This window comes from Diadema antillarum, unplaced genomic scaffold, assembly GCF_040938485.1.
Source record: "Diadema antillarum isolate AM-2024a unplaced genomic scaffold, OU_Dant_1.0 seq00001725_RagTag, whole genome shotgun sequence".
Classification (NCBI taxonomy): domain Eukaryota; kingdom Metazoa; phylum Echinodermata; class Echinoidea; order Diadematoida; family Diadematidae; genus Diadema; species Diadema antillarum.
Window position 1 is genome coordinate 284,727 of NW_027272412.1, and position 23,988 is coordinate 308,714.

The following is a 23,988-nucleotide window of genomic DNA, read 5'->3' on the forward strand; positions in this document are numbered from 1 at the left end:
GAAAACTATGTGGGCCTCTTTATGGGAATACTATCTATGACACATTAACTTTGATCTGCATGTCCAAGTACATTAATATCTGTTTAAAATTTATTCTTCTCAAATGAACATTTAGTGATTTTCATTATATCGCTGTCTAGCTGCAACATCACATATAGTTATAGTCTCCATATTCAGGGACAGTGGTGCAAAAACTGTAAAAATTCAGAACTTTCGAACAGATTGTCTCATTTCCTTCAAATTTCACTAATATGTTCTACTAATATTTCTGCATTCACTTCATCTACATACATGTATATACTTGGGTTTCATTCTCCATTTAAGTTTTGCCTTGCTGTGTACATGTAGTCATGTAGCTTCTTTTCTTTCAGTTTATTTCAATGTCTAGGTCTGAGGAATCAAAAAAAGAAAGTGATGGCTCACTAACGTATTACGCATTTTGAGTGCTAACTACTAAACTGGAGTCATTTAAAATCTGGAGCACAGGTGTGCAAACTGCATCTCAAAATAATGATTAATGATGTTTGACAGATGGATTTGGAAAGCTTGAACAAGTGTTCTTGAGGCTCATAAACTCACTCCAAATGCCATGCACCCAAAATGAGTCACATTGGGAAAGGCTTAAATGCTCTTATTTTACATCTGTCACTGCTGGGTTATGTGAATATAAAGTGCATTAACCCCTTGCACAAAAACAAAAAAGAAGAGATCAAAAACATACTCATCTACCCTTTACTTTATTTTGCAACCTCTGCTCTTTATTTCACCCTAAAAATATCAACTGGAAACCAGTGATCTGCCTCCCCCCTGAAAAAGTATACCATATTCTCTTGATTGATTTGAATTTATGAATAATAATCAGCGTGTTTGTTATTCATGCTTTGCCTTTGTTATGCAGTGTGTAGGGTGAACTTTAACATGTGATTGTATGTGACATTTCTCTCAAAGCTAGCTCTTCATGACATGATTATCATTAAGTACTTAAAAGAAAATCAGAGAGTAAACTATCATCTTAAACTTGGCTGAGTGCGACAGGTATTTGTACAGGTACGTCCCAACATCCTACATTTTGGAAAAAGAAAGTATCTGACATATTATAGACGTTGTAAATAAATGAACAAAGGTAAACCCAGAAAATATTCCTCCACTGCACTACATGTGTTCAAGCCTTTTGTGATGTGAATTTAGGGTAATATTGCTACCAACCCCCCCCCCCCCAAAAAAAAAAAAAAAAATGCAGAAAATGTGTGACTAATCACCTTAAAAAGTTCTATGCCCATCAAATTGAGATCTAGTGTTGCATAGCTTTGGGACTTCTTCATGTAAGTGTTGGAAAGTTGCTGAAATGAAATTTAAGTGTGTTACATCACTAAACAGTCATTAACTTTGGGCTTCTGTATGGTTGACTTCATGGGTTTGAAAGGGGGAAAGTGAACAAAAAAAAGTGGCTTCAAAATTTTTTGTTTGCTTAATTCAGGCAAGTATTTTTTTTAAAATCAATGTTCAAAAACACTTGCCCAACTTTGATTTTCACTTGCCTCAGGCAATCTGGCAAGGGCTTACGTAACACCCTATAAATATCATTCTTTGTCTTAACGTCCTTGTCTTTGCCCTATATCTTCTTGAATAACAAAGGGACAACATAATCATACCTACTCTCTACTTTATCACTGAAATGTCAAATATGTTTCTAGTGTAAATTGTGTCAGTAAAAACTTAAATGGTCCGTCATTAAAAACTGGGTCTCTTTTTGGCAAGTCTTATCAGTGGAGACTATCATTCAACCTACTAATTAGGGGCCACATTGGTCACAGGAAGTGGGTCCCTGGATCTGCTAGTATTTTGAAATGTGTCATATGTAGTATGCATGGTCAGACACTGCAATAATAATTGGCATATTAAAACTCTGTGGAGTGCACTAATACTTGTTGACCTCTAATATTATTATATCCAGGCATTAAATAATTAATTACATCAAATGGCAAGAAGTGTGTACCCCTTATTGCCAAATCTATATTCTTGATCATTTTGTCAACTTTCAGGTTTTGGTTAAAGTAAACTAAAGGAATGTATGGCTTTACGACTAGTTAAATTCATGGTAGCCTGATTTGATTTACTCCACATTACCCATAAATGTATTTCCTCTCTTGAAAAAAAACAAAAAAAAAACTCAGAAAGTATTATGTCAAACTATATGCCATACTATTTTCTTTTTTAAATCAGCTGGCTTCTACATCATTATTCACTATACCACATCGACCTTGTAATTCATGATTTGTAAAGAGCACTTTTATGTATGAGTGTACAAGTTTTTTCATATAGTTATGAAAATTCATGCAAAAGGCAAATTTGTCACATTTCACTGTTCACAAGGTCATACTTCGGTACTGGAGAAGAAATCAGTAAGCACTTGCACCAGTATTGTACATAACATTAGGATTATTTCTGCATGACCCCATACCCCTGTTTTCTTTCAACCTTTTCACAGTCACTGTACCTATTATGTCTGGTATTGAAAAGAAGTGGCCTCAGATTATTGGCATCTTAATCTCATAAAATGCCTAGCATTATGACCACAAGAACCTGTTCTATGGGAATTTAATGTGTTGTCCTGGCTGGACCAACTCCATGATGCCATATGGCATTGAAGGTTCTCAATGAAGTTCTCTCAGACTGGTGTACAGATATACATACTGCAGGACTTTCCCCCTCCCAAACCATAGTGTGCATGCACAAACAGGACTTCTCCTGGTGTCCCTGTGAAGCTTGTTGGGTGCGGGTAGAAAATTTGGAAGAGAGAATAACATAAAGCTCAATATTGATAGCGCCAATCTGTATTCATCAAATGTGCACGCTATGTGCAAACTCTTGTGTTTACCCGTTCCATACTCAATTCTGAAATGCCCATTACTTAACATGCAGGCCACCAGGTTCCCGTCCAGAACGGGTTAATATATGACAGGCGCACCTCAAACCACAATTCTCCCTGCAGTTTAGGGAAAGTTAAAATTTGTGAGGATGGTCAGCCATAAAAAAAAATATAAAACCTCTCCTAAATCGACTACCCATGATGTTGGACACAATGTGCACAGATGCATTTTGAGAGAGCCTATCATTGGCTAGATGCCATATCTTCCTGATCTGCTTAATTTGACTTCTTTCCCTTTGTCTTTCAAGCTGTGCAGGGGTCAGACAAGTCCCAGAATTATGTAATCACTTTCCTGACCAGAAAGGAAGTGAAGATCATGGGCCCCCAAGCGGAACAGGAAACCAGCACTAATTAGTGACTCGTCCTACAATAAAGACTAAATTCAGCTTTGGACTCTCAACCTGTTTTCTCCAGTGAACCCTTGGAAACTCACCCTGGTTATCTTCTACTCTACTACCATAAAGGAGTCTTTTTATATTTCTTTTGTGCACAATTTCTTAAAGGGTTTTGTATAAAAAAAAAGTTTAATTGGTATTTTATTCAGATGGTAACATGCGATTCCCCACCTGCATTTTGACATAACAATTCATTTGCTAATCTGACACTAACATCAATTTTCAGGCAATGCAAGGCTGACTGTGAGAGGTGATAAGCAGTCAGTGGAAATTACACAATTCCTAGAGTTTTTCCTTCTTTCAAATGGCATGACTGGGAGACAGTCCCTTCTAGACTTTGACATTAGCCAATCTGCCATAATTTACCCTCCGGTTCATCAAAAACAAGAAGGGCAAACGTTGTTACAGGGTGGGTTCTTGAATAGTAGCATGGTACTGAAATAGGAGTTAAAGGAGTAACTGGACATTGCCTCCAGATGTGTCTCCATACAGAAAGAAATGCGCCCTTTAATTCCTTCAGCTACATGGCTATATAATTGAACAGTAGAAGTTTATGACCTTATTCATTCAAATGTGTTGGATTTAAAGAGCAAAGCTCTGTACCCCTTACTCTGAACTCTCCTCTCTTAAAAAACAATCATAGTCTTCCTGTTACATCACTTTGTTTCAAAAGCTCATCTTTTATCTACTTATTCTTAGTTGCCACCAGCCCCATAAAGTTACCACAATTTGTGGACCTGCATACTCAGTAGAATCGACAGAATGGTTATCTACTCCGTGCAAAGCCAAGTTCTACAGACATTGGTAAGGTATGATGTGTGTATACTGGTCAGTATGAAAGAAAGGGGGTGAGAAAAAGAGGAACATATTCAATATTTACGTGAAAAATAAACATACCTGACTACCGTTGCAACCTGGGATACCTGGAGTGCCAGGAATGCCTCGAGGGCCAGGACTACCTGTATAGCCCCTTTGTCCACCAAATCCTGGGATGCCAGTTGGGCCCTGAGAGGCAAAAAAAAGGGGGGATGCTTTTGTCAGTTTTATAAGTTGTCAAGATAAAAAGATCATGACAGCAACAAAACGAGCAACTGACTATAAAAGCTAGACAGATGTTATGAATGTTCTTTACTGGTTTTTTTTTTTTCCTATGAACAATGTATGTTATGCTCTTAAGTATATGAGTATAGTGGCTATCATCCAAATCTCTGCAATCAAGAGCTGTGTGAGTTTTCTTCATGAGTATTCCATTGAAATGATTTAGTCATGTGGAAGTCATACAAAATCCTATGGGTCTTCATTCATAATTTCTTGACGTGGAACATTTCAGATTTATTTCATGACTAAATGCATTGAACTGTGAAATCTGTCTATCAGTGGTGCTTCTGACACACTCACTCCTAGAATGGGTCATGAATAATGAAGGCAAGAGTTTCCTGAACAAAAAAATCCCTTCCATTCCACTCTCTACTTCTTCTTTGTATACCACTCCTCCTCCTCTTTCTTCTTCTTCTTCTTCTTCTTCTTCTTCTTCTTCTTCTTCTTCTTCTTCTTCTTCTTCTTCTTCTTCTTCTCCTTCTTAATTCTCAATCCTTCCACTCATCTCTTGCTTCAAGGTTTCAATATTTGCTGTCCTTTTTACCTCCAGTCTTGGTTCTTGGTTGCCAGTATTTCCTCCATTTCTTTTAAGTCTTTGTGGTTTCTTACCTTTACTTCCTCTACTCTTTCACTCGACCATCATCATCTTCTTCAAGTTCTTTCTTCTCCTTCTACTTTTCCTTCTACTTATTTTTCTTCTTCTACTCCTTCTAATGCTCCTTTTTCTTTATCTTTGTTACATTCAAACATATAATAATGTTCTTTAAGGCAAAAAAATATTGTGACTACATGGTATGAGAATTCTTCAAATCATGCACAGAAACACTAAGAAATAAGAGAACAACAAACATTTATGTTTTTACTTTTTTCGTTCATGCAGTCACTGGAAACAGATGAAAGTTCATATCTAATTAGACAGATAGATGTGTTATGAGACCAAATCAATAACACAGAGAATATTGTGTGGAAACATGAACCTACTGGATCACCCTTAGGCCCTCTTGGACCTGGTTCTCCATAGGTGCCTGAGTTTCCCTTTAGACCAGGAACTCCTTGTCGTCCATCTGGTCCCGGTAAACCTGCTGAGCCTTTTGGTCCAAGAAAGCCAGGAGGTCCCTGTGCAGGAAAATAAGATGGAAAAGAAAAGACACAAAATGATAAAAGATGTATAAATAGCTGGGATAGAATGACCCTGTTCATATAAACACTGTATTATGAACATCAATTTGCATATAAAATATCCTGTCAGAATACATATACATATTCGTACACACACACAAACACATACACACACACATACATGTACATGTATATACCGTCAGAGTAGATCGAGCGACTACGTTTTGCATGATTTTCATAAAAATGTGCCATTACCTAATGAATTGCCCCATACAGACGGAAAAGATGTCTTGCACATTTACATATGATTGTGTTAAAACATGCCATTGAGGTTAATTGCTCAGAAAATAAGAGAATAGTTTAAGTTCGAGCCACAAGTTTTGCAAACGACCGACCACCCGACCGCCCAACCAACCGATCGCCCAACCACTCGATCGCCCAACCGCCCAAGCGCCCAACTGACTGACTGCCCGGCCACCCAACATCAAAATGATTCCTTCATGTATATACCCCCATACACACTGTGTGGGTGGAGGTATGAAAACCTCTTTTAAATATAACAAGCCAAACAGAAACAACAACAAAAATCAATAATTGAACTCTGCATGACTATGCATTGCACTAAACGTGCCATAAAGGGCTGATGTGGCATTTATAGACCAGGTCCAAGACAACTTCCTCTTGAAACTCTATGGTATCATAGACCAGTCTAAATATTGGCATGCTACCAAAAAAGAAAGCAATTATGCAAGGGAAAAAAATAAGAAGAAGAAGGAGTAGAAGAAGAAGAAGAAGAAGAAGAAGAAGAAGAAGAGAATTTCAAAGAAGACATTAAATGCTGTCTAGAGTCTGTATCCCCAGCACATCTTTTCTTGCAATACATCATTACAAAGCAACAGTGCTTAAAACAGGCATTTTTCATGTCTGTCATACAAAAATAGAGCATCATACATTACTGCTTTGTTACTTGGTGGCTAATGACATCCTGTCTGAGTTCCACTTGTCAAGAGGTAGTATCCCAACCAGACACATCTAATCAATTTATATAAGTACACATGTCTCTTCTTTTTTCCCCTACAGTATATAAATACAAAGGGTTTGGAGCAGACAGGTGGATCAACAGTCCTTTAACATCCTGTTTGAACTGGTCTCAGGAAGAGCTGACTTGATCAAAGTGCTGGCAGGCAAAGGTGTCAACATTTCAAATGCACTTTGACACCATTCAAGGCAATGACAGTATAGAGATCATACCATCACCAAAAGACAAAGTGGCTAAACAGTTTTAATTTTGGTTTCTGTTTGTACCAAGCACTTCTCTTTTCTCATTCTTTCATCAGATTATGCAACAATGATTGTAGTAGATGAAATTTGACACCATGTTTAAGTTCCAACGCAAAAGAAGAGCAAATGTTATAGTTCTGATCTTCAGTACCTACAGATATATATTCTCATTTCTAATGAAACTCTCCAAGATGGATTAAAACTGGTGCAAAGTTTGAGCTCAAGAGTTTGCTTTATGTCTTCTTCAGCTGGTAAGCCATGATGACATTTTATTTCCAACCACTTCTGAAAATAAGATATTTCTTCTTGGTCAAAAACCATGCATTATCTACGGGTGCATTAGTCTGTAAGTTTACATGAATGAGTGTGTGTGTGTGAGAGAGAGAGAGAGGGAGACCATCTGTGATGTACAGCAGCCTCTTGAACTCATCCATGGTAAGTTGGTAAAGGTGAATTAAACTTTTCTGCTCAATAACCTAACAATGAATATACTAGTTAATACACCAATCTAATAATACTCTTTATAACAAAGTTTTCTTTTATCTATGGTCTTATGAGCATTTTAATTGTGTCTATCATTATACCAATGATAAAAACTTTCATTCCTGGCTACAGCTGTATATTTTGTTTTAGTCTGTAGTATAGGTGATGGATTTTCCTGTTGAGATTGTGCATGAAGAAATGACCTATGCCTCTGGACTTTTTGGAAGGGGTGGGATGAGGGTATGAAGTTCATGTGGAAATCAATGGGGTGTGTGACTGTAAAGTAAACAACCACCGGCATGTCAGAGACACTGGTGTTGCCTGCTATCTTAGTCTGGAGTCAGCTGCCAGATTTAACCCGCTCCATGCTGAATTCTGAAATTCCCGCAGACTTCTGACACCGTTCCCGTAGAGAACGGGTTACGAACAAACCAGTTCAGTTAAAACAATGTTCATCAATTGCAGTGGTGGAGACCAGGATACACAGCAGACTTTTGGTAAAACACTTTGAATATTCTTGACTTTATCAAGAATGCGACCCTGTCTAGGCCAATAAGCCACAACTACATTACTTTAAAGAGGAAACCATCTAGATGACAAAATACAGAAATTCAACTACACGTACTTTGTATACATCTGAAATATGCTTTCAACTTCAGCAAAAGAATGTTGACTTTTTGTAATGCAGTATGTGTGATATTGAGGCAAAACCCATGGTTTACTCAGAACCTTGTTAGCAAAGTCGGTGCCATTAAGGCTCATGGGATTTCGCCAGACTTTGCAAGCGTTTTCAAAGAGGTCACAACAACAGTGTTGGTAGCTTTCGAAATTTATTGTGTGATTCAGGATGGTTGCCAAATTGACAGAACTGATTGTGCTCATTAATTTGATATGTTATTTCCCTATTTTGGCTCTCATTTAGAAAAGCATTTTAGCATCAAAATACTTAATTATCATGCCACTTCTCGCCAAGTTTTTAAAACATAGTTTGATATTTTGCTAGTTCCTGACTCGTATTAGAAATAGATTTCTGTAATTCCTTCAATTACACAAATGTGAAAATAGAGCAAGTCTGAATGATTATAATACAAAGAGGGGCACTATTTATATGATAGTGAATTTTGACTTCATAAAGTGCAAATGTGCATGTACGAGATGTGCGTTTGATCAAAGTTACGTGGATACCACACGTTGTAATTCATGTAGTGTTTTAAGACGCTATCAATGATACCGGGGATTATTGTAGTTTTGTTGGTTTTCACTTCACTTCACGGCATCTTATCCTTGAAGTGTCAACACACAACTTGTGACATGCAACAGATTTCGACCAATCACTGAGCCAGAATTCCGATGCGAATCCGTAGGCAATATCTTTTAACTCCACATTAGGAATGTCCCTGAATTTTGCTAGTTCCTGACCAGTATCAAAATAATATTGAGAAAACAAGCCCTAACTGTGATACAATACACTAGCCAATATAGCATACACCATATCTTAGAGGGGCATGGAAGATTTCATGTCATTTTTTTTTTTAATTCAAATGTGAAGGAATTTTTTGAAATGCAACACTACACTTCAAGAGCGATTTTGATAATCTAGATTTTTCTTTTCCATTTCATTTTATCATGCACATTTCTGTTTATGTTTTAGCTTTCATTTGATAGCAAAATTGTTGAAAACCGACTAGAAATATTTGTTCTACACTAATTTGTTTATGACGATGTATTTGCTCATTACACATAAAGCAGCACACATCTGTGCATACCGCTTGAATAAATATGTGCAATTTCACTTGTGCTATGGACTGACTGCTTTACTACCCTGTGCCAAATCTCACATCATCACTACATATTTATGGTTGAAAAAAATGACAGGATATGACTTTTGGCCCTGGCCCTGAATTGTGTATCTTTTTTTTTTCACCTTTTCAAATAGGTCCTAAACTTTATCACTAATGGTTAAGTTGATAATTCCAATTTCAGCCAAAGTTCAGTGACTTTTAAACTCTTTGACACTGTGGGATTTCCCCACAATCCAATCAGTGCATCTACACCTCACATAGCATACGTGGCTAAGAAACTAGTAAAATTGAGTGTTTTGATTAAGGGGAATTCTGGACCGGATAAAACTTTTCTGATAGAGTGAATTTTGCAAATCAGTGAAAATTTGATCAAAATCTGACAATTAGAGTAAGGAAGCTATGGAATTGTGCAGTTCTGCTAATTTTAACAAAACACTCCCTGAATTGCCAATATAAATATTTAAAAATGAGTGAGCTGATGATGTCTCTCGTCATGCAATTTGTAGGGTCCTACACAAAATCCATGAAATGTTTTTTTTCCCCCAAGCAATTATACCCCAGTCTCAAATCCTAACAAATCTGACTGATTGTTATTTTGATATTATTCAGCTATGAAAGACATAGGCTTTAAACTTTTGTAACAGAACAAAATGAAACAAAGCACAAAGCACAAATGAAACAAAATTCAACTGTGATTTGAAATCAGTGTGTTTTGCCATTCAGGATGTGCATTAATTAGAGTTCCATCTGTTTGGCAGGAAAGAAAAGAAAATACACATATTCATTCAACAAAAAAAACAAAAAAAAAAATGTTTACATAACCTTTTCAGTCCCTGCACTACTTTTCTGAGGCAGAGCACATATTCTGTGATGTAATGTTGATGTTGTGATGTTTCCAGTTCATGATCTGAGCAGCTAGTGCTATGGGCATCCACACAACACACACACAAACACACACACACACACACAAACACACACACATACACCCACACACATATGAGGAAATACAAACTAGTAGTAATATACATTACATCAAGTGACTTTTTACCTGAAGTTATGTGCACGGGTCATAAAACACGATATCTTCACTAGAAGTCTGCCTCGTTCTAGTACATGTACATGTAGTCCTATTATCTACAACAGCAGATCATCCTATCCACAAAAGCAAATGTGAATGCAATGATTTTCTGATATTCAGGCAATCAATAGTAAAACTCTACTCATTATCAGAATTGTTCTAATATTGCTGAAATCCAATTGCTTAAAATCTGTACCATTTGTTGCTGGAGAGAAGCTAATGGGAGAGGGCTCTTAGCTCCCCATCCCCCACCCCATACCCTGGATAAGGCCTACCATCACTTTGGCTCTCATTGGTGTTTTGGAAAGTGGACTACGGTACCTATGATACACAAAAACATATTGTGATGCAAGCTATAAGACAGTCATGAATATTAAATTCCACAATGTGATCATGATGATGTCAAGCCATATTTTGCAAACTTAAAACAGCACTAACAGTCTAAGGGTAACCATAGCAATTCGTAAGAATAGGAGCCCCCATACGTCGTCAATAGTACGGTACTAATAAAGCAAGTAAGAAAAGGAATAGTACAGGCCTACACCAGGGAGGTGGGAAGAGAACCCACCTCCCTGCCTAAACGGGGTACGATAACGAAGTGAGAAAAGGGCCTTAGCAGGAATTGAATTTTGTGTGTATTATGCATCTGTGGTGGACAGCATGTTTACTACCACAGACACCACAAAATGGCAAAGGGACAGAGGTGGGGTGACGAAAGCAGACAGAGAGGGGTAGGACAGGTTCTCCATGCAAAAGTCATCTAGAGGAATGGCGGCAGCTAATAGCTCATAATGGGGCCACCGTAATGACAATCCCAGACAACCCACCTAATTCGACTACCTACTACAGGTATAGAACCCTTGCCATGCTATACCTTCTCCTGCATGGCAATACTAACTGCAAAACAAACAGACCTGGCTCTGTTTTTCACCTGCCGGCGGAAAACACAGTGCAGGTGGATGGGCATGCGATTTTCACAGTTGTATTTTTAATGCTAAGGTGTGCTCCACTTCGAAATATCAACAATCAACGGGCACACTGACCTCAGAGTGCTTCAGCTTTGAAAGTGCATGCACATATAGGCCTACTGTGGTCTACTTCATGAGATTAGATCTTGGGGACAAATAACTCAGAGATGCCAAGTTCAAAAAATTATTATAAGTGAGATTTTCATGACTCGGCGTCTCAGTGTGCGCACATGAGCACAAGCGAGAGGGGAGTCCCCCCTCCCACGGTGGGGAGCTTTTTCAATTTTTAACTTTTAATGGTGCGATCTGGTGCATACTTAAGTGACTATTTTTTGCTTATTTTGAAAGACAAAAGGGAAATATACCTTCAATTGCAACTATCACTTTAATCCTTTGAGCTATGCTCCTTATTTTAGGCCCAAGTTGCAGACTTCGCCCGATGTGTGAGAAAAGTAGGTGCCATGCGTGAGATCGGGAGACGGACCCTAAATGCGTGAGTCTAATGCAGAATGCGTGAGACTTGGTAGCTCTGATAACTTAGTGTAAAATTCTACCTACATACACTTACACACTCCAGCTACATACACTGTACATATACCTACCTCCAGAGTGATGGTTTGTTTTCTTTTGTTTGTTTTGTTTTGGTTGTTTTTTTTTTTGGGGGGGGGGGGGCATTCCCCACTCATTTTTCAAAATTCATTGTAATTCTACATCTTCCACATATGTTAAAAAAAAAGGATAGAGTCTGTGTTGATGATGAAGCAAACTCAGCAGCTACAAGTGTACTCAAATTTTCATTCATAGAAAAACTCAAATCAATTAGTCTCAACAACTGTATTTCCATTCTTGACACAAATATTAACTCCAGTGTGAAGTGAAGTGGTAGTCATGATTATAAATGTATGGTCCTATATACATACATTGTACATATATACAATATATAACATCATGTAGGCCTATATTGTAAAGCAAGATATTTTTGCAACATGAAACTTTTGCGAATTGGAGCCGACGGCCTTTAACATGACATGAATTTTTTGCGACTTGTCTCTGGTATTCAATGTATATAATGCAGACAGAACTATTGCATGCATTTTAATTTTCCAATCCTCAGCTCTTGTGAAATTTGCAAAATTAAAATGTATGCGAACATTCCTCATTTTACAGAATATATCCCCCTTTATGTGGATATGAAAAACAGAAATACTACCAGTAAAGCATTTTTTTCTTTTAAATGATCTTTCAGAAAAGCTGAATACCCTGAATTGAAATAGAAATGTAGCCTTCTGTCACTTCGACAGGGGAAACCATAAATAACATGTTGAAATGACTGTGAAATATACAAGCAAAGGCTCATGACAAGGAGCTTTGACCTCACAAAACTCCCACTTCATCTTGATGTCTATGGGTCAGATTGGCCAACTCCAAAACAGAGGGCCACCTGTCCCAAAGAGTGGGGTCAGATCACCAACTTGTCTGGTCGGGGAATGGTGGCGGCCATTAACCCCCTGACTACCACTCCTAATCTAAGCCGACACAGACACTGAATACAAACTGAATACCCTGGCAGAAACAACAGGGTTAAGTGCATGGATGAAAAGACCTTTCATCCATCTCAAAACAAACATCCAGATACTGTAGAGACCCACTGTACTCCGAAAAAAGTACATGCAGTATCACAATCTTGGTATGTCCTCCTAATTATCAACAAAATTTCATCAACCATGGACATCTGGCATCATTATCACATATGGAATGCTATGTAAATCTGATATTTTGGCCACAAAACAAAGGGAACTGCCCCTCTAATAAGACTATCTCAATTTCGTAAAGATAATCAAAATCCTGATGAGAGAAATAAGAATATTAACAGACAAAAGGCATAACACTTCTAATATGAAAAATTACATGTTTTGGAGAGATACTTCTTAGATTTCTGATAAGTAAAAAGTCTTTAACTAGATGACTGACAATGAACAGGTATGCAAAAGAGACATGTCTCAAATACATGTAGAAAATAAAACAGTAATCAATCTGATCCTTTACAAAAAAGCTTTGTAAACCTACAAGTATTGAATTGAACTGCATTCTGCTTGAAATTGTGACATTACATGGATCATGTTTCTATACTGTAAGATGTGAAGGAGATAAGGTGAAGATGTGATCATCTTACAATTCTTTCATTCATTTGTATATAAAAATAAATCTCTATTTAGCAAACACCGTCTCTTCTCCCACTAGATTTGATGATTGTTGAGGTATTCCGATACAAATGGTTAGAGCAAAGGTCTCCATGAAAATATGTAAAACTCAAACTTTCGTATCAATATATATCATTTTAATCTACTAGTTTTATCAAAAGTCAGCTTGCAACAAGGTGTGGATTTACTCATCAATAGTGAGATCGATAAATTGCATCGGTTCAAGTCTGCAATGAGCTTGGGACCACGTATTTGACTGCTTTGCTGCCCTCTCTTGTCAGGGTTGTATCACTCTAATAGCAGAATCTCCCACATGACAGGGTCAATTTCTCCCAGTCCTACTCACTGCAGCAATGATCTGTGCAGAAAGTTGTCCGATAGTGATTGATACTTGCAATATCTCACTGAAGTAATCAGATCTAGAATTTAATAGCCACTTGTCCTACTTTACCTCTACCAAGTTAAGAGTGAAATGAATCCTCACAGGTGTTTTGGACTCTCTCTACCTCCCTTCCCTTTCCATTTTTTTTTCATTAAATATTGCTTTCTGTTCCCTAGAAAATATATGATGGCCAGTGTTTGATCATGACAGCTACAACTCAAAGTTCAAACTTTTTTTCCAATCTGTCTGCTATTTCTCATTTTCCCTGGCCATGGTAGACTGGACTGAGGGTTTGCTCTAAAAGTCAGAACTACGCCTGACAAGAAATCAGTTTTGGATTGAGAGACAAAATAAATCAAAAATACAATTTAAACATCATCTCAACTCATGTGGCAACTCCAGGTATGGAGCAAAATACATTCCTTCTCTCACAATAAATCAAGGATGGGGTGGGTAAGGACTCAGCTTTGAAATATTTTGCCAGACTTGGGAATTATTGAAGAGAAGTATGATGAGATAAAAGCTGAAAGTAATATGAACGTTTGACCCTCTGTATGTAACAAGTATTTCGTAAGAACATTATTTCTGGAAATTTTTTGGAGAGACACAATTTTGCACATGCTAATATTTGCCACCAAGAACAGAAGTGATGTGAGGAGGTGAAGGGAATATCCCTTTTTTTATATCATTTTTCTTTGTTTATTCAATGGAAATGGAAATAAAGTTGAAGTTGAAGTTGGAAGTTGAGGTGATATAGGGGCCTACACTGCATTTGTATTATACAAGGTAATGTTGTTAATGTCATGACTATCAGTGGACTTTGCCAAAATGAAACCAGCAGAAAATAATTGGCATGTGCAGCATCTAAGGAGCATGTCTGTAAAACTTAGAATGATTACTTGTAAGGAGAATAATGTGTGAAGTCACATTCAAAGTCTTTTTGAACTGGCAAGGTCATTACGGGACATCTATCAAAGCATGCATGCCTAGCGACAGGTTGCTACATTGTAGACGTAAGATAAAAATGTTATCTCCATCTCTTCCGCTTTCTTTAGATGATCGTGTTAGATTGCTATGAAAAGCTGCAATTAATTTGCACTGCTCCTACATTGGTGTATAGTGATCACAGCTTCAATCTCCTGAATGCTGTTTTTTTCCCCCTCTTTCTCTCTCTCTTTGAGAATCATGATGAATTTCCATCAAAGTTCGGACTCTGAAAATATGGCAAATCAATGATGCATGCTTCATGATATTTGCCGTTTCACATTTCTTTCTGGCAAGAACTGACATCAGCCAGACAAAAAATAACATTACAATGATTTCAGTACTTTCACAACCACCACACACTGGAAGTAAATAACAACAATATATGAGTCATCAGAGCCATATATAAGTCATGACTACTTTGTCTATGAATGTGACCTTGCCTTCCCTACTCCCAACGTGGCTGTATCATTTTCCCCCTCCCAACTTGGCATGCTCTCCACATGTGTACTCACACATTCCTGCATGCAGGCGTATAAAGTACTTATCGAGGTACTTTTAATGTTCGTGTGATACGGCAGACTGGAGCGCATGACCCCATCCTATGAATTATGGTGCTTGACTTGACGTGACTTGACGTGACTGGCAAGCATAGGAACAGCCATAGCGTACCCCCAAGACAGGGAGTTGGGTTTCTTGGGTCGACTTCACTGCCACTCCCTGGTCGCCCCCTCTGAGAACAGTGTGGTTCACACTGAGCTGGCTAATAATATACCTTCAATTGAACTTGAGTTAGCTAAAATCGAAGGTAATGGAGCCTCAAGGATGTTAAACATATGGCAGGGTCAGTGTGAACACTCTTGTAGTTTAAGGCTGCATTCATGCGAAACTAGAATTGCGTTTCTAAACACGTTAAGTCGCTAAACGTGTTTAGTTGCGTTGCGTTCATGCGATTTTCCCATTTAAACGCGTTTCAAAACGCCGATCTGAAACGCGGAAAATAGGGCGTTTTGAATCATGATTCTGCCAGAATCACGATCGCAGAAACCGCATGAACGCAACCGTGATTTCAATCATGATTCTATGACGTCATTGTGCATTGTGCGCATGCGTGTCTCGAGGGGTATCCCACAGCTTCTTGCTCTGTTCGCGCGCTTGTGTACGTCTTATGAATCGTGTGTTTCGGTACCATATACTTGCACTTATTTGTTTACATCAACGCCACACACCGATTCTATGCTAGTATCTAACGTTAGCTGTTTAATATAATAATACATGTAATTACTCTCCGATTGAGTTGATAAAAGTAATGGCTGCAGCGCTGTGTCTACCTAGGGAAACGATTGGAGAGACGAAGAATTAGGATTATTCCCTTCTGTGGGCAGAGCCTGAATGCCACACCTTAGTATTGGAAAGTATTCACTGAAATTAAAACGTAAAGGCCTATAATAACTGACTGATCAGTTGGCATAAGGAGGTCTGGCTCGAGTTGCAGAAATTGCGCAGTGCGCTGCGCAATGGCAAAGGATGAGCAGAGCCAGAATCAGCATTGCGAAAGCCCGCATGAACGCTCTTCCGCTGAGACCGTGATTTGAAACGCCGTTTTGAATCATGATTCATGTTTGTGATTCTGGCTACGAAATTCGCATGAACGCGGCCTTACAAAGTTGTACCTGAATGAGCTGGTGCATACTAAAGCCTGATCACAAACAACTTCTGGCCAATGAACACCTGAAGATCTTTAGCATACAAGCAACTGTTATATAAGTATACATGTCCACGAATCATTGTCATTGTGTGTTTCTTTAGAGGAAATATGTAAACTATTGGATGTCTTAGGCTGTTCTTAAGGTACAATGAAAACAATCATAATAAGGAATCAGATATTGTAACATTTCTCCTTTAAGCATGCATTATGCATCAAATTAGGGTTATCAACAGCCAAGCATTTATCAACGATGATAAGTGGGTGTGGATGAGTGTGTGTGTTGCCAGTGGGATAATTTCCCCCTTTATCACTGATGGTGAGAATTGTTAATAACATTCCGTGTGAACACACCTAGTAACTCATTTCTGTATAGCAGTAATAAAATGTATGCAAGGAACTGGATACCACCTGCAGTAGCCCGATACTCATGAAGTGATGTACATCATATGTGACCCGCTACAACAAAAGGATCCTAAAGTCGCTGACGGCTGAGCCGAGAAAATCGAGTTTGAAGTCACATTTTTATCATCAAAATTGGTCAAAACAATCGGATTTCTGTTTTTGGCATAATTTTGTATTCTAATGTTTTGTCTATCATCTGCTGAAATTTTCAAGCTAAATCATTAAAGGAAAGGGAAGAAATCAGCGTTTTTCTGGGCTATGATTTTCCGACTTTCAACGTAACAGAAACGTGTCCGAAGATTTGGATGTAGCACCGCAGCTAGACTCCTCCCCTAGCAACGAGGGAGTGATCTTATTGGTCAGTGCGTGTCATCCCGATTAGTGATTGGTCGTGCGTACACCGCTTGCGCTAAGCTTGAATGAACATCACAGAGGTCGCTAGGAGCATGCCTTCTATTGTCAAGCGGTGAAAACTGTCTCGCCTCCCCCCGATCATGATAGCGTCGGAATGAGAACTTTGAAGGCGTTTTTCTCGAAACTCTGATTTCCTCGACCACTTGACATGCGCTTATAAAATCAGCGATATCTCCGCAACTGAGTATTTTTATGGGTTGTGGTATATATGAAATTAAAGTAGAAGAGTAAGAGAATAATGTCGTGCCATTTTCAAAAAATTGTCCTCCCCCGATTTTCGGATCCTTTTGTTGTAGCGGGTCACATATGTATGCCCTCTTCAGGTAATACATGCCCACCATGGTCATCTGACGCAATTAATACTACAGAGCTGCCTGAAATCTAGCACGCATTTGCATTCTTATTAACAGTGAAGAAATAGAAAATATTCTAATTGTGGCTGTCAGAGAATGTTGTCACAGTATGTTAATGGACCTATTTTGATGACCCCCCCCCCCCCCACTCTGTAATTCCTGCTTTTCTAACTTTAAGGAATAATATCATCTGAAAATATAGTACTGACTCAACTTACTAATAAATGCTATGAAAATAACAAATTGAATCCTACCTGAATAAACTAAAAAAACAAACAAATACAATTTCCACATTGTGACAGGATTCAGATAGAGGGAAAGAAAAAGAGAAATAAAACAAAAATAGCAACCTCACTTTAGCTTGTGCCTTTTGACTTCATTGTGTGGCAAACAATCAACAGACCAAACACTGGATTATGCATTGCATATTGTGCAGGAAATAGTCATGAAATTCTATCCTTTTTCTGATGATGAGATGAGGAATTTGTAAGTTCAAAAGAGCGTTCAGGGCTTTTTACATACAAATCCACACCAGTAGCTTTCCATATCATGTAACATCAAACTGCACCCCAACTTCACGCAAGCATGAAGAGCGCCTTCTGGCAAGATTGCACTTTTGATAGGAAGTAAAATGCCTATCTTGGCTCCCACTCATGACCTACCACCTTTCATGTAATGATGTCAACTGTGTGAAATATCTTGGAATCCCTGCTTGCTCCTGACAGCTTCATCCCATTCTTTCCATTCCCCCCCCCCCCCCCCAACTCTCTCTCTCTCTCTCTCTCTTTCTCGGCCTCTCTTTTGAGAGGATCAATGAAGTCAATTTCAGAGCAACTGTGCACCTTGCAATCTGCAGAAGGACTTCTCACCAGATCTTGAGTCTCTCTAAACTGGATACTTAATTGGAATTTGGAGGTATGAAATCAAGGACATGGGTACATTGACCACAATTGACAAAGAAGCTTTTACAAGTAAGATAATGAATCAAACAAATATCTAGTGTGTAAAAATATTTGGCCAATGGAATGGTCTGACAATTTGAGGAAATCAGAAGCCTATGGATTGATCCCTATAACACTGACATCCACCTTTCAATTCACATCTAAATCAAAGTACTAATTTTCATTTGTAGAATTTTGTTTTGGGGCTTTATAATAGTTCCAAAATGTGGGTTAAGGATTGAAATTACCAACATGGAAGTCCTTTCCTATTTCTACCACGTTAATGTTTTGTCAAGTATTTCTACCAAATCAGGATCTTCTCATTTCAACTAAAAGCATGGCTCTCGTTTGTTTCTACCAAATTACATGTACCTTGGTCATGAAACCAAATTAAGATCTACTTCAGATCACAGACAGCACCTTTTCATCATCAGATACAGAGTGAAATAACAAAAGCACGAAGAAACATAAACACAATAATGAAACAACAATGAATTATATCCCAAGTAATTACTGAAAAAAAAACTTTTATAGGCTTTCTGACTGCATGATGCAAATTTGCTGGCTTATGACTCCAGTGTGTGAAAAATGAATGATCAATAATAATATGGACTTGCACAAGTGGCTGTGATGAGGAATGAGTGTTGTAGAACTTGTAATGAATGTATTCATAATCACTACTTTGTTTCTACCAAATATATGTTTAAATGAACAATTTTTTCTTAAAAGTAAGGTCTCTTCCATTACATGGGGACAGGTGTATAATGTTTGATTGGTGGTGACATCATATGGCACGATAAAATATTCAATGACTGTCCGGTAGACAAGACATGCTTGTAAACTGAGAATGACACCACAAACCTTGGAAGAAATATACTGCCAAATATCTGTACATTGAGAGACAAGAGCAATTTGACTTCTTGCATTGAGTTGTTTTTGTTGCAACTGATTGTCAAATCGCCCTATACATCAATGTAAACAAGTAGCAAATTGATAAGTGTTTTAGTATATGTATGCCCATGACATTTTTATCATGTCTACTACTAAACACTGAATAATTTGGTGCTTATTTACATCAATGTAGTGCAATTTGTTAATAAGTAACAATTTGACTGTTGCATAATGGGATGCCTCTGCTTCTCATGCAATCACTCTACCTGCCATAAGAATCTAATCCTTCACAGACCCTACATTTGACTTCTACTTTTTTTTAAGTGCATGCACAAATCTTGGTCACACCTATTAAAATTGGAACGATATGGAGAAAAGTGGCATGAAAGATTTATTATTTTATGACTGTTGACTTTGATGTTTGACCTTTCACTACCATCGTTTCATAGAATAGTTGTCAATTAACTTCTACCACCCTGCCATATTCTATTAAAATATGATATTCCTAGATGAAGTTACAGCTGAAAAATGGTATCTCTAGCCAAAGTTCAGTGGCCTTTGACCTATAACCTTAAAGGTACTGTTTACCTTTGGGAGCAGTGATTTTAAAAATGTTCAAGTTATCACATTTGATGCATATGTGTAGGTCAGTTGTATCATAAAACATCCTACCATATACAGATTTTGCAACAAAGCCTAAAATATAAGGAGATATCACTATTTTTATCAATAAAGCATAACTGTACTAGACAGTTTAGTCTAGAAGCAATTCTATTTATAAATACTGTTCACATTTTGTATACTTAAAAGTACTCATTGATTATACCGATTAACTTTTTTACACTGGTTGTTTCTATCTGTAACTCACATTTCAGAACTATTTGAAAGCACTTAAGCTGGGTTTTTGTTTCGTCTGTAAATGGTGAACAATGCCTTGAAGAGATCTTGCTCTGAATAAAATCTGTCCATCTTACCCTCATGTTGCGTACCTTGGCCATCAGTCATCAAGAATATCCTTCTAGAGATATTTCTTAAATTGCCAGTATGAGATGTGGAATGGATGGAAGATGGACAATCCCCCCCCCCCCCTAAAAAAAAAATAAATCAATAAATAAAAATCATGCCTTCAGCATTTTAAAGATGGGCCATCCCTTTTGCATTCCTTCCCAAATAGCACAGAACAAGATATATTCCACCAGAATGACAAGAGTATTGTAAAGCTATAACGTTTCTGTGATATTTATAGGTTGTTAGCCATTAAAATTTAAATAATGCACCAAATGCTCACTGTAACGTATTCTGTGTATACTAGGCACAGCTGCATACATTAATCCTCCTATGGTTGTAATATACTTATACTTTGAACAAAAGATATTCATGTTAAAGCTGTCAGAAAAGAAGAATTCACCAGCTTCTCTTACTTTGTTATCGATAGCAAATAACAACACACCACTTTAATATATGAACTACATAAGTGCATCACACAGGTCTGTAACACTAGACTAGTAGTTCAGATTTGTAATTTTTTCGTAGTACGAAAAAATTATTCAAATCATAATGGTCAATTTAACTTAACAAATAAAGACCCTCTTGAGCACAAAATTTACAGGAGGTTTCTAAATAGTGTTTTCTTCAATACCTAAGTGTTCTCACCAATTTTTCAAAAATTTGCATGCAAAAGCGAAGGCCCATCTGTAAAGGGCAGATTTAGAGGCATGAAGATGTCTTCAATTAGGTGTAAATTCCATCACTTATATATCGTAATACCACTGAAACACCTACAAGGAATTTCTCATAAATGAATCTGTGCATCACTTGCAAAACATACCAAAATAATCTAAAATCTACCACCCACTTCGTGTCTGCCTCTTCCGTCCCTCCACCTTCTCACCTCATTTCCCATTCATACCAAGGAGGTACTATGTTCATACTACACACACACAAAAAAAAAAATGAGGTAAAAACCATTAACACATTTATCAAAGGTGAGGTATTTGATCCCAAGATAATTTTTCAATCATTTCATTCCCCAAGTTAACAGTCCAGCTGACCCATCACTCATACACACTATAAATCTTTGATCCATTTCTCTGGAAAATTTAAGAGAAGAAAGAAAAAGAGAGTGGAATGAATCAATTTCACACAGATTTATGACATCCAATCAGACCTGTTGACAGGGTGCAAAATCTTGCCATTTATTCATGCGAATAAGTCAGTAAGGGTGCTTGAAGTCAATGGCTTCACCTGCTTGCTGGATTTTAATCGCATTTCTACAACTTCCACCCAAACATTTACTACCTCGTATTCCTGGGCAGGCAAAACATGATGGTATGCAAGATAGCTGTGAAGGGCCAGGGGGAGTGTGTAAGAGTTTCTGATTTTTTGAGTCTTGGCTGGCATTGCTGGATGTTGGTTGTTCTTTTTCTTCCTTTTCCAATTAACCAATCAAATTATATATATATTTTTAAAACAGTGCATTTCAAAATGTTCAAGTTGGTTGCTGTCAATGGACTAAGATCAGAAGATCAGAATGGTAGGCTTAGATGTTTTGTCATACTTGGACCCAATGTTTTAAAAAAATGTAATTTTATAAAGTCTAGAATGATTCCACGAAAATAGTGATACTAGAACTTTGTACCACAAATAACAATTGGAGGAATTGATAATGATGTTGATATCAAGTCCTTTATGGAAACATGAAGTGCAAAAAGTGACAAAAGTTTGTGTAAGCAAAGAAACCAAAGTATGCAATCTTCACAAATGTTTCTTGTTTTTCAAGAACAATTAGAGTACACTGATATTGCTCTTACATGACATAGTAGGATTGTTGCTGATAGTTGCTGGAATCCACCACATAAAGTTAGACCAATGATCTGTACTATGCTGCAGTGAAGTTCTGGAATGAAATGCATGCACTGATTCTTAAGGGTTATACAAAACTGTGGAATGACACCCACATTATTACCCTTATAGATTTGGTGATATTGTTGTTCAACTTCTATCTCTCAAAGAGCTATGTTCCCTCCAAGGGAAGGAATTAGAGTTCAAGATGTATCAATGATTTCATCACAGGAACACAGATTGTACAACATTCCTAGATTTTTCCCATGAGAAAAAAGAAAAGCTCAAATAATGCTGCTTTTGAGTGGTTTCAGATTAACACAGGATTTTGCCTGTACATGTATATGCATTAATGAAAATGTTTCATGTGATTTGATTGGTATTTGTAAGCCTGCAGGTAACATGGAATCATGAGACACTCAATGTTCCTCATATCATATCACAGTGATCATGATGCAGAGGTGTATTCCATCAAATTTTGCTTGCTTCTGGATGTGCTACCTCTCAGATTCAACTGATGAAGTAGAGCTCAGGTTGTCTTCATATTCCTTTCTGCCATGGTTCATGTATATATATGTACTTTGCCTAGCATTTAGGCACATCAAGACATACATGTGTATAACTGATGATGGGTCATGGAGTTTGTTACAGAAAGTCCAAGTAGAAAGTCAGATTTTTGGGTCTAACCTTGTTTTGTCATCTGCCCAATGTTTTTTGATGGTTTTACCTTTTTTTCGAAGGTGCTGAATCTGCATATGGATGATGCAACTCTTGCATATTTCAAAGTTTTCAGCCAGGGTTATATATTTTCTCTGGTGGTATCTTATTTTGAAATAGATTGAAAGCAGGAGAAATTCAAATTCAAGTGAGAGAGCAGGAGATTTTGCAAAAATGGTCTCATCAAAGCAAGAAATCTCCTTCCCACAGCAGGATAGCTAAAGTCTATGCAAAAATAACAAGAAAAGAAATGAAAAAAAAAATACTTTCCATAATTACCACAATGCATCAAGTTTCAGGGTTCATACATGGTACAAATACTAGGCATAAAAAATGCACACAGCCAACTTTAAAATAATGACTCAAAATGGTTAAACCAAATCAAACTGTCAATAGTTTATTTCAAATACTTTATGCAGTAGCTTTCCTTGAGCACACAATGAGGGAAAGGAAGTATTGGTAACTCATCTTTCATCTGCTCATTTATTTTACCCATATTGCAATTCCCTCATGCCACCTTTTGGACATTCAGTACATGTATGCTAGTCTAGCTACAAGTCCACTTTTAATATCTCACAACAGCCATGTGCAAGTACAGCTGAAAATCACATTTTCGTCATCTCTTTCTTCTTCTTGCCTTTGTCCTTGTAAAATTCTTTGCCCGATCTTCATTTCTTTTTGTTCTTTTCATCCTCCATCATTTCTTTTCTGTTCTCCTCAAATGGATTCATATTCTTCAATTTGTTCTTCATCTTCTTCAATATCTTTTATCTTTTTACTTTTGCAATTTCTCCTTTTCTTTCTTCTCTTCCTTAATCTTTGTCTCTTGATTTCTTGGTCAAAATATCCCTTCATCTCTTCTATTCTTCCCCTTCATTATTATCATCTTCTTTGTCTTCCTCCTCCCTGTCCTATTCTGAAAGATCTGTGTGATGTTAGTGGAAATATTCATAATTGGACCTTGAGTGACTGGAAGGACTTCCAACAACCAGAAATCCTGT

General features: G+C 37.4%; 1 protein-coding gene across 1 annotated transcript in view; it reads right to left on the minus strand.

Annotated features, from left to right (window-relative positions):
* The window catches only part of LOC139711884 (uncharacterized), a 103,091-nt gene that overhangs the window by 49,667 nt on the left and 29,436 nt on the right, over nt 1–23,988 (minus strand). Inside the window, exons 4-5 of the mRNA XM_071623733.1 lie at nt 5,404–5,538; nt 4,222–4,329 (exon numbers count right to left, since the gene is read on the minus strand). Of these exons, the coding sequence (XP_071479834.1) occupies nt 4,222–4,329; nt 5,404–5,538 (243 nt within the window). The remainder of the gene's footprint in view (nt 1–4,221; nt 4,330–5,403; nt 5,539–23,988) is intronic.